At 34.1% G+C, this 12,167-nt stretch overlaps 1 protein-coding gene and 1 long non-coding RNA gene across 6 annotated transcripts; one reads left to right on the top strand and one right to left on the bottom strand.

The window, feature by feature from the left end:
* Window positions 1-2,031: 2,031 nt before the first annotated feature.
* LOC132059466 (uncharacterized) lies at window positions 2,032-6,800 on the top strand. Of its 5 annotated transcripts, XR_009415580.1 has the most exons (5): window positions 2,032-2,261; window positions 2,387-2,532; window positions 3,009-3,114; window positions 4,605-4,933; window positions 6,210-6,800. It is a non-coding gene; the product is annotated as an uncharacterized LOC132059466 (long non-coding RNA). The 5 variants fall into 5 exon arrangements; XR_009415577.1 differs by lacking the exons at window positions 2,032-2,261; window positions 2,387-2,532 and adding an exon at window positions 2,541-2,806 and having other exon boundaries at window positions 2,851-3,114; XR_009415579.1 differs by lacking the exons at window positions 2,032-2,261; window positions 2,387-2,532 and adding an exon at window positions 2,541-2,834.
* Window positions 6,801-7,062: 262 nt separating this feature from the next.
* On the bottom strand, window positions 7,063-9,480 carry LOC132059465 (L-ascorbate oxidase). The gene is made up of 5 exons (XM_059452086.1): window positions 9,090-9,480; window positions 8,872-8,964; window positions 8,548-8,760; window positions 8,262-8,441; window positions 7,063-8,163 (listed from the first exon to the last, which is right to left on the bottom strand). Exons 1-5 carry the CDS (start codon window positions 9,369-9,371, stop codon window positions 7,207-7,209), a joined length of 1,725 nt encoding a protein of 574 aa, XP_059308069.1. The 5' UTR covers window positions 9,372-9,480; the 3' UTR covers window positions 7,063-7,206.
* Window positions 9,481-12,167: the final 2,687 nt, after the last annotated feature.

The following is a 12,167-nucleotide window of genomic DNA, read 5'->3' as shown; positions in this document are numbered from 1 at the left end:
TACATAGGCAGCCGCTTAAACTTGTCACAAATTTTCATTTAGACACCTTAACTAAGGGAATGACCTATTGAACACCTCATGTCTATAAAAACTGTATCTATTAAGCACGCTGTGCTGACATGGCATGAAATGTGACTTTTTATCCCTCCTAATCGCGTAAATGAGGTCAATAATTTGCTGACATGGATATTTTGCGTGAACTCTGCTCATTTTGACCAAAAGTTGGCCAATTGCAACCTTCAATAAAGAGGTCACCGGAAAAAATGGTGTCTTCGGTCAACTAGGTAACTTTTGAACAAACAAAAACCTCCATTTAGCTCATGTCCTCCATCCGTAATGTCTCATCGAAATAATATGGTCAAATAGCCCGAATTGCAAATATGCCTCAACTGCTATTGCATAGTCATAGTTAAAAAATTGCACTTCTCTAATGGGTTTTGTTCTTACGTTAATGGGAATAGGAATGAACTGATGGAGTTAAACCACTGCAAAGGCTCCTACCCATTTCTATGGCACGCTGGACAGAACGGCCTGCAATCAAGTCATTCGGAGATTCTGCAGACTGCAAGTGAACGGGAAGAAGAAACAATTATTTTCATGGTTTTTTTTTTCGTCTCTTAATTAATTTTAGTGTGGCTTGTCCTTTTGGTTGGTGAATGACGAAACATCAGCAGTGTGTGATGTTCACGCATGTTTTGTTGGCTGATTGTCCATATTGTGTTCAATAGGCGCATTTTGTGCATAGCTCAAGTGTCTAATAGGTCATTCCCTTAGTTAAAGTGTTTAAATAAAAAATTGTGACAAGTTTAGGGGGTTACATATGTATTTTGCCTAATACAAAATTAAACAACATGAACAAAAATAAACCAAAATTAAACAACAGAAATTAATCATTCACTCAAATTATTCCACTCTTTAATATATAACGTCCAACGGGAACCAAATACAGTACATATATACATATACCATAACAAAATAAAAACAAGAAAAAGAAGAAAAAATACACTCCATGCCCAATACCGTATGTATATAATCAACATATAACAAATTTATAGGAAAAATAAAAACACTTTCAGATACCAAAATAAAAAGAAAAAGAAGAAAAAAATACACTTTAGGCTAAATACCGTATGTATATAGCCAATAAATAACACTTTATTTACAAGAAAAATTAAAAAAAACTTTCAAATGCCAAAACAAAAAGAAAAAAGGAAATGAGTACGCCCTAGGCCCACCGTATGCATACACAATAAGTAAACAAAAAGAAAAAGAAACAAAGGAAATACACCCTGAGCCCACCGTATGCATACACAATAAGTGAACAAAAAAAAAAGAAAAAAAAGAAATACACCCTAGTCCTACCTTATGTATACACAATACAGCTAATGTAAAATAATAATAATAAAAAAGATACATTAAAAAATGGAAAAGAGCATGGGAAACATAACCCATGATTAGCCTATATGAGAGAGAGTCTCATTTTATCAGGAAGGACAGTGATGTAAAAACACATGACAATAAAATAATAAAAGGCAAAGATTCTCCAAGATTCGCTATGAAATGGCTAATATACCTCTATTTTTGACAGTTTTGCCCAAAAATGGTTTTGCCAAATAGATTTTTCCTTTAATAATAACTTATAAATAAGTGTAAGTCCCCTGAACGACGAAGGGTGTTTCCGCAAGTATAATCTTCTCTAGGGCTAAATTGTAAACATATCTGTCATCCTTGAGATACAAACATGTGTCCCACTAGAAGTCTCACTCTTTAGTTCCCGTTTCAATGTTTCTCTACTCATTCACCGTCTTCTCTCTATATCCAGTTTTTATCACTGGATTTCTTTCAAACTTTATCATTTTGTGGATCTCTTGCAAAGTTTTCTGCTTCGTCTAATTTATCTCTGATCCGACCTCTTACTACTGCACTTGTTTGCGGATAATTTTTACATGCATGTAAATATTTTTATCTGATCTTCACATGCATCTGGAAATAGCTACTCTTTTGGATGACTATTGTTTGATCCTCTTGATAAATTCTCTAATGGCATTTGCTTGAGAAAATTATTGTCCGGAATCGTCTAATGGCTTTTGTCAATATTCTCTTTTGAGACAAACTAATTATACCAAAATTAGTCAGTCTTAGCGAAAATCTGAAGTATTAAATTCTTTTGCTAACTATTAGTATGTGTCAACTTTTTACATTTAGGTGATACCTCAAGCCTAGGTTTTTCCTTACGAGGATGAAAAATCATTTTGTTTGAGGTAATCCTTGTTTTTCAGTAGGAAATTCTTCTTATTATAACTTACATTAAGAAAACTATTGCGCCGACGATGTTTTATAATGTGCCTAAATTGGCTGAATTTTTGTGCTTCTCTTTTTTTGACAGGGCAAACCTTCTTTGAATTTTTATATTCAGGCATCCATTCTTTTACTTTTCCTGGGAGTAAGCTTCCTATTCAAGAATGATATCTGAATGTCATTTTTAGAAAGAAGAATGGTAGCTTGGCGATACACAATGAAGGATCAAAGGAGGTAAATGAATACATAAAAAAAAAAAAAAACAAAGGAGAGAGCGTTTATATTCCTCTTTTTGTTGCGCATGTTAATTAATTGTCTGTAATTTTAGTGTTAATACATCTTTTGATTTGGAGTTTTGCATCATCTATGCATATTTGGATTTTCAGGTTTGTAAGATCTCTTACAACAGAATTAGTTTATGTTTTCCATCGTAGTTCTTCTTTGAGTACAATAGGTCTAGGTGTGCTTCTTTTTATGTTCCAATTAGTGTCGTCTTGCATGTGGATAAGTTTCATGACGAGACCTAGCCACGAAAGGTTAGTTTGGTTAAAGAGTAAATAACATCAAATCTATTAAAAATAGAGGAAAATCTGACAGTGTTGTTTATCTATATGAATTTGTAAAAATGAAGGAAAAGATAAGGAAGGAAACATTCCTATTAGATGTTGGTTCTCACTTCTCTTACCTGTGTATTGTAATTCCTGTTGCAGCTTTTTCTGAATTTGCTTTTGTGTGAGAGGATTTGAGCAAATTCTGCATAAGTTGATGAACCTATTTTTTTCTTGGCGGAAGAAGGGAAATAATAGTTACCAAAAGGTATCATCTCTCGAACTCTTAGTTTTGTAAGCTACGTTACTAATAAATCATAACAACAATATATCCCGTGTGATCCCACAAGTGGGATCACACACAAGTGGGATCTGGGGAGGGTGGGGTGTACACAGACTTACCCCTGGCTCAAGAAAAACTAATGGTTGGGTAACTTTCACAATGATGTAATAATTGGGCTCTGATTTTTTATGTAACTCTCGTATACATAATGACCAATGGAAATTTCCAATTGCATTAGTCTATTGATGTACCTTTTAAGGCTTTGTTGGAATAGTTGTCTTCATTTTTTAGGATTAACTTATTTTTGTATAAATAACATGGTTTAGTTATTGAAGTTACACTCATTTCCTTGCAATTTTCATACATTGAACTTCAATAATGTCCTGAAATAGCTGTCTATATGAATGTGTTAGAGCTAAGTAGCCCGGGGACCTACTTTCTCCCCGTGAAGGCATAAAATAAATGATATTATTTAAGAGTTGAACAATCTTTGAGGATAGTCATGTATTGTTTGTCAGATTAATGAATCCCTCTTTCCGGACCAAATTCTTTTTGATGTTTTTTCTCTTTTGCCTTCTATCTTGCCTCTGTTTGAGTAGCGTCTCTGTATAGACGAGCATAATAGCTAGAATAATGTGAGCAAACTTGGATAGGAGTGTTCTAATACTTGGTCACATTTGAACTAGAAGTACAACGCTCGAGTTCAAGTGCTCTTCATGCTTAGGTTCATAGCTCAAATGATTTTCTTGGGGCTACCCAACAAGTAACATAGGAGGATAAAGCTTGAATTATCTGAAACTAGATGTTGGTCTCCTATAAGTTGTCATACTCATGGATATCATGTTTTTCTCACCATTCATTTAGTGTCTTAACTATATTTCATTTGTAATATGAAGCTAGATGGCAGTCTCCTGTAAGTTGCCATACTCATGGATCTCGTGTTGTTCTCTCCATTCATTCAGTAACCTGTCTACATTTCATATCTACTTCATCTCATTATACATCATGGTAAATAATTTGTAGATGCAAAGGCACTTTTCCCGGTAGGTGAATACTATTAATAAACTTATTTTTATGGTGGCACACATAACTGTATAAAGTTGGGAACTAATAAAAAATGTATTCCAAAATATAGGTTGATATCTAAATTAATCAAGAACTTCATAATCTTTAATCCTTTATCTAAGAGATCCAAAGGAAATAACTCACGAGAACTTCTATCAGGTCACAGCATATTCATATTTTGGTTGACGTGAACTTTCACCGGGTATTTCTTAAAGAATTTTTTTTTGCCAATTACGTGAAAACTATTCACGCAAGGACATTTTTGTTATATTTGGGAATTCTCCCTAGCTACTTGTGTTTGATTTCTTTTGTTTTAATTGTTAGTACTTAGTCTAATTATATACTTTAAAGAAGGGTCAATTCAACTTGCGGTAATCCATAGGCTGATTGTTTACTGGGACTCTTTTTAGACAATTGTGTAATTTGGACAAAGATTTTAGTGGAGATGATAGAGTAAGTGATCGCACTGCTCTCATACTGGATAATTTCAACCAGCAAATGGCAACCTGTGAAGCATCTTTTCAGGCAAGTCCAATTTTAATATCGGTATTGCATCTTGAGATTTTTGCACTTTTGCATAACCAAAGGTGAATTTGTTCAGGTGTCATTGGCACAAATGGAATACTAATTACCACGGCTAACCTGTATGTGGACTCCATTTGAGTGTCAAGCTGGAGGACGGGTCAAGGGTATGGGTGAAAAACAAATTGAAGTAGACAAGAGAATTTTACATACTCAAGTAAGCAATTTTCATTTATCATCATAAATTATGCATGTTTGTAGTGGTAAGTAACTTTTTGTCCAGTTCAGATTTAAGTAGAGCTACATATCAACCCTCTATATTTATTAACTTTCTGGATAATTGTAGAGGTTGGATTGGGTGTGAGTAATATTTTGATCATTAGTTCTCAGATCTGATTTTTTGCCTGTGATAGTTTTCAATTTGTTACTGGTTTTTGTAACATTTCAAGTGGCCTTTGTATGTGCCTTTGGCCTTCCCAAATTTCAACAAAGAAAATGCTTCTTGCGAGCACCACCACACCAAATTTCACAGAGATGAGATACTAAGGACTCGTTTGGCCATAAGAATTATTCACTTTTTTCCGGAATTTTTTTTCAGTTTTTTCAAGAATTAGTGTTTGACCATGAAAATTCCAACTAAAACTTGAAGGTGTATTTCCAACTAAAACTTGAAGGTGTATTTGGAATTTGAAAAACAAGAAAAACTTGTTTTCCACAACCAAAACCTTGTTGAAAAAGTACATTTCAACAAAAAATACTATTTGCAAAAACTATGGCCAAACACAACTCCAACTCCAACTCCAAAATTCCAAAAAAAAGTGAAAAAGTTTTTGGTTTCTATGGCCAAACGCCTACTAAAAGTTCACTGATGCACTACTGATAGAGTAAATGATCTCGCAAGTAGCTGTGAAACCTTTTGATTAGTGACCGCGAAGGATGTGATTGCCGGGGACAAGTTGTCTTTAACTAAGTACTGTAAGAAAGTGCAGCAGATACTGTAAGAAAGTGCAGCAGAGTATCTAATCCATCTACTCTTGAGATTGGAAGTGTCTCACAATATAATTCTAGATTGTTACTGGATAATTGCATTTTGATATCTATCCGGTGTGCATGTGTGTATGAAGTATGTGCCTCATTTTAGAGGAATCCTTAGGCTAGCGAGCTATATGTAAATTTAATATATGACCCATTTATTCATGGGGTTTGAATGAAGGCTCACCTCTTCCTATTCCGGGACTATAGTATTTTTTTGATTTCATCCGAAGGTTTTAGCTATATATCAATATACAAGTGCCTTTACCGAGAGTGTAAGTATAACCCGACTTTGCTAAAATCTCGGTGTCCTTCCCATTTAAATTTTCCATATCTATTATTACATTTAGCATTGAACTTTTGTTTAATTGAATTTCTTTTTCAGTTTCATTTCATCAAAAAGCATGCCCCAAAAGTATTCGAAATCATCCTACAAAATAAAGTCTGAATATGCAATGCAGGTCAGTGCCGAGATGGACTTCAAGGTGAGTGTTCAGCTAATTGTAGGTATGGAAGTAAAAATCATAGCTAGAAGACTTGTGTTTAAGGTCGAAAACGTATTGAACGAAACTGCTACAACTCGCCAGGAAATCCAACGTAGACTCCGGTGGACAGGAGTGATTGATGTCATACTGAAGACTTTTGACTATTAAAGAAGAATTTGGAGACTTTGATCAGTGTTGCTCAAGCTAAACATAGCCAATTACCGGCTTTTCAACCAGCTTCTGTAGTGAACGTGAGGAGAAGGATTGCAACTGTTCCCATTTCTGAAAATGCTTTTTAGAATTCTTAAATTTCGTTCACTGCTTACCCCACAGAGAGGACAAATAAAATGGTTTGGTTTGGCATCTCAGTGAAAGAATTACCAATGCTGTTGGTGTGTTCATATGTAGTCTTTGAAGTTGATTTTGCCGGGGGAGGCTCTTTTATGTTAGTTGTTCACTCGGTCGAAAAAAGAACAAATGTAAATGTATATGTATACGTATATATATGTTGATCGAATTGAACCATGGGTGTCTTGGAATGAGAAAGATATGTCTATATGTGAATCAGACATTTGCAATTGTTTTTTCTTGTACTAAGTCATACTCATCAAAATTGTTAATTTGAAGGAATGAATCCAGAGCTTGCCTTTGAAATGTACATCTTCGACGACTTTTCGTTTTGGTCCCGTGCATAGCACGGGCAAAACATCTAGTAAATCTATTAAGGGAACCTCAACAAAAGAATTGTAAATCTTAAAAATTAGTCAGATAGGATCTAATATTATGATAGTAGTAGTAGCGAAAGTGTAAATTGTCTTTTTTTACAGTGTTGAGATAAATAAACGAAAAGCATTATACTATAAGACAGAAATTTTTACAAGTTACAAATGACCTTTGATTCTTGACAACTATCAAAAGAATTGAGACAAATATCAATCTAAAGTAATCTGTTTTTGGACTATGCTAAAAGAATTTAAGGCCTGTGGAACCTTTTGCTTTCACCACAGCCCATGATAGAAGTAGGCAATTTGCCAACCTTTTCAATTCCTTCTTCAAAGACAACTCCCATTCCCATGAAGAAATGTGACTCAATATGGCAATGGAAGGCCCAGACACCTGGATTATCAGCCCGAAAACGCAATGCGGTCCATCCATAAGGATGGACAGGGATTGTATTTTTCATAATTGGGTTCACAAGGTTGTAATTCTTTGGGTCAATGGATTGGTTGAACTTTCCATTTCCATAGCCCAATACCCAAAAGTCATGCCCATGTAAATGCCAAGGATGTGTCTCACTGTTGTTGGGAGTTATTGTGTTGGCATTTTGCAATATGATGTCCACTGTTGTGTTGAACTTCAACCGGTAAATCGAGTTGCTAGTTGTGGCATTGACATTCTTCGCGACATTGAATATGTCATAATTCTCGTGGTCATAGTTGTCCGGAGGAGGGGTTTGCTCGAAAGTATGTGATAAGTTGTGCTTAAGGGCGATCAGATAAGGTGTATGGGGCATATTGAACGAGACATTGTTGACGGACCAACGCATAAAACCATTCACCCTGTTTTGTGTGTTGAGCATGACGATGACCCTGTCCGATGTTTGAGGAGGAACATGGATGTAATCTTTGTGAGACTTGATCGCAACGCTCTGAGCCACCCTGGGGGCAACGTCATCCCAGCGGGGCCCTACGGGTGGTATAGTAGGGGGTCTTCTCGTAGGATGATTTGGGTAGTAATTGAAAATGCCCAAACCATTTGGAGTAGCACTGTTCCTACTGACAACTTTTGTACTAGCCCAATAATTTCTTGTAGGGTCTTGATCAGCTTTGATTAGGACAGAGTATGTTTCTCCAGAATAAATGAAGAGATTTTGTACAACAAATGGCTCCACATAGTGACCATCTGCCTCTATAACTGTCATGTTATGCCCCTGCAACACAAAATTCGATTAATAAAAATATATAATCTAATTTATATAATATACTAGTACTATTTAAGTTACTGATAGAGGAGAACTGGGAAAAATACCTCAATTTCAAAACTTAGAGCAGCAAGAGCAGTCAAGCTGCCAATTCTAAGCCTATAAGTCTTGCCAGGAACAACAGTCATTGTATAAGGTGTACATTGAGGATGTGTAGCATTGCAAAGAGTAGCATCTGTGCTTGGAGCAGAACAATTGAACCTTCCTCTTCCATGAATCAAGATTGACTGAAAAAAGCAAATAAAAAACATTAAAAAACTAGAACAAAACATTATTGAATATTGTACTTTTTGTACATAATAACATTTCAAAAATATCACTAGTATAGTTTACCTGAGGTTCTCCAACCCAATCAAAAGGCAATGAAGCAAGACCAGTTGCTTGTTCATAAGTGCTTTTGTGGTACCAATCAGTGAGAAGAATGTTTCTATCATGGTCATATGAAAATGGCTCTACAACTCCATTAGGAACTAATACTTTGATCATTCCTTGTAACCCTGCTTGTCTTTGCATACCATAATGAGCATGGTATAAATATGTTCCAGGCTGCACAAAATTTACAAACCATATATTAGAAACTGATCTATAATAAAATCCATATATATATATATATATATATATATATATATATATATATATAAAAAAAAAAAAACTTACCCTATCAACAACAAATTTGTATATAAAAGTATCCCCTGGCACAACGGGACATTGTGTGATTCCTTCTGTTCCATCAGCCCATGGTGTTCCAATCTGCAATCAGTACATAAAATTATTACTATCAATTAAGTTGATAAAAATAATAAAGAGAAGTAAATAAATGGGATTTTGTAGAACTGTTTTCTTTTTCTTTTTTTGGTTTGGATATATATATTTACCTGTCTAATTCCATGCCAATGGATAGCTAGATTCTCAGTTAACAAGCTGTTTTTGACTTCAACAACAATAGTGTCACCTTGTTGAGCAATAATGGTAGGTCCTGGAGTTTTACCATTAATGCTAATAGAAAGCTTCTTGAAACAATCTGGGGATTTATATTCATATTTAACCTCCCATTTATGGTGTCGAATTCGAGCTTCAACTGAAATAGTAGCCAGAAATAACAAGCATAGAACCAGAAACTTTACAAAATGACTTTGGTGATGAAAATGCTCAACCATGGTTGGATTGAGCTTGAATAACAAGTTGAACTAGTAAGGTTTAAAATAAGCAAGAAAGCACTTTGTTATCTGTCTTAAGTTTTTTTTTTTTCTAGATGATTTGCTGCTAAATATGTTGTGCATCTATATATATAGTAGTTTCTTAATGTGCTGGTCAATCCAAAATGGCAGCTAGCTGCTCTGACTAAGACAACGTGAGAGTTGGTAGTTATACTCGTTTTTTTTTTTTTTTTTTTTTTTTAAATGAGAGTGGGGGGCAGTGGGGGTGCAGGCGGACAGGGGAGATGTTGGGATGATGGGGTTAGGGAGATACATTGAGTTTTTGGTCTAAGGTCTAATCTAATTGCAAATGTTGGAAAGTTTCTTGGGTTCCGGAAAGAAAGAGCAGTGAAGTTTCATATAAAAAGATTTAGGTTTATAAAGAAAAAAGGTCCAAGAGGAGCAAGTGGGACCATGACATTTTGTTGTTTTTTTTGACTAAAAATGCTAGTAGTGTAAGCTTGGGGCCTACACGATGATATCTACCGAACATCTCCCATTTTTCCTCCTTTTTTCAATATTATTATGACTGTAACGAAAAATATGAATAAGAGCCTGTTTGAATGGATTTAAAAATAATTTTATAAGCTGAAAATGTTAAATAAAAAAAATAAGTTGGGGTAGCTTAGCTTTTTTTTTTTTTTTGCTTATGTTTGAACATTTTTTAAAACATCTTCTAAGCGCAAAACTTATTTTTTTGAATTTTAAGTTATTAAACGCTTATGTTTTACTTGTACCCAAACACTCAAAATAAACAGCTTATAAGTTGTTTTCGCAACTTATAAGCTAAGCCAAATAAAATATGCTTGCGGTGAGCGGAATATCTTAAGCACAAATAAATGACGAGCATTGCGCGCGGTAGACTTACCGCCATCATAAGTCAATAATATATGCTTGCAGTACGGAATATATCATTGGGACATGCTCATTTAAGCATGTGTTACATCGCACTTCAATTATTTGAGATTAAGGTGTAATTCAAAAATGATTGTGGTTTTAGTTAAGACTCAATATATGTATTTGGTTATTGGTAAGAAAGCTCCATAGGTAAAATTATTGGGGGTTTAATTTTTGCCCAAACAATTTAGAAAACATTAATATTCATCATGTTTTTAAAATTTTATAAAGGTTAAAGAGTAACATGAAGTAGTCCTCAAAATAGAGTAATTCCTTACAAACGAAAATTAACTTATATATAAAGACTGAATCATTAGTCTTGACCAGACTTATTATCCCATGATTATGCGTGAATCAGGTTCTGTTTGTGACTTTGTAAACTTTTCTAATTATTATTTTATTAATTTCCTATTTGTAACTTTCGAAGGAAGCATAGCAGATAGCACATGGTGGGTTGGGAATGGTAAGTTGATTAAAAAAGAAGATTTCCATGTGAAACCGCGTTTTCAATGTCGTCAATTACAGAACGTGAAGGATATCTTTTGTATATTATTTTTAATTAGCGGCCTCAAAAGTAAATATTTTTATTCATATCCACGAGTTATAAAATTAAAAGATCGGCCTAAGGGACATGTCTGCCTTTTTTTTCTTTTTTTCTTTTTCCTTCTGGTCGTTGGACATTGCCTCTTGATCTTTACCTTTTCCATATTCGTAGCACGACAAAACAGGATTTGGTCTTTAAGTTTTATACATAATAAATTGAAATTAACGAGGAAAAAGAAGAAAAAGAGCAAAATTAGTTGAAGCTTTAACCAGTGGAGAATATTCTCCAACAACATTTTAGTGGGAAATTATAGAGGAATTCACACAGAACACAACTTTTTAAAAGAAATACAATTACTTTAAAAAAAAAAAATATATATATATATATATATATATATATATATATAAAATAAAAAATTATAAATACAATTTATTATATTTTTTTAACTATTTAATTTTAAATTAACAACTTTTCATATCCCCAAAACATCACATGAAACTTAAAACGGAAAAGGGTTATATTTGCCCTTGTACTCTTAGAAATGAGTTATATTTACCCTTCATATACTTTTTGATTATATTTTATTCCTTGCTACCACTTTAGGATTATAGTTTACCTTCACTAAAGCTAACCTTTCATGTCTCTGCATTTATTTTCTACGTGGCGCCTATCTTTCTCCCAACTTAAATCAGTCGTCCATTTAAAAGAATTTAACCCACCCACCCACCCAATCAAACCCGACCGGATTAATCAAAACAAAACCAAATCCTAATTCTTCAAACCCCACTCGTCTCATCCCCTATCCCCCCAGCGTGACAGATGGTCATAATTGTCGCTAGAGGATAGAGATGGACGAGTGGGAGTTTGAGAATTAGGATTTGGTTTTGTTTTGATTAATGGGTCCGCTTTGATTGGGTGAGCGGGTTAAATTTTTTTAAATGGATGATCTAATTTAAATTGGGAGAAAAAGATACTCATATAGGCGCCACATAGGAAAATAAATGTGGGACATAGGGATTTAACTGGTGAAGGGCAAATATGATCCTAAAGTATGACTGTAGGGGTAAATATATCCAAAAAATATAACGAAGGTGTTTACCCCGAAATTGGGTAATAAGTTGAATTTGTAACATAGGATATGTGGATACTTTAATCTATTTTTTGATCAATGAAGAATGTATATGTGTATTCGCTTATGGATGGCTTATATATATATATATGAATTTACGTGCTAATAATTTGGATGAATGTGTCGATATTATGGTTTTGAGCTAAGATATTTTATATATTTCCATGCAATTTGAAAGATATGATTC

The sequence above is a fragment of the Lycium ferocissimum genome, chromosome 6 (assembly GCF_029784015.1).
Source record: "Lycium ferocissimum isolate CSIRO_LF1 chromosome 6, AGI_CSIRO_Lferr_CH_V1, whole genome shotgun sequence".
Lineage (NCBI taxonomy): Eukaryota > Viridiplantae > Streptophyta > Magnoliopsida > Solanales > Solanaceae > Lycium > Lycium ferocissimum.
This window is presented reverse-complemented; position numbering and strand designations above follow the sequence as displayed.

Coding starts and splice junctions, on each gene's coding strand:
- LOC132059465 (XM_059452086.1), bottom strand. CDS start 9,371: ATGGTTGAGCATTTTCATCACCAAAGTCATTTTGTAAAGTTTCTGGTT. Junction 8,965..9,089: donor ATTGGCATGGAATTAGACAG/GTAAATATATAT, acceptor TACTGATTGCAG/ATTGGAACACCATGGGCTGA. Junction 8,761..8,871: donor ACAAATTTGTTGTTGATAGG/GTAAGTTTTTTT, acceptor AATTTTGTGCAG/CCTGGAACATATTTATACCA.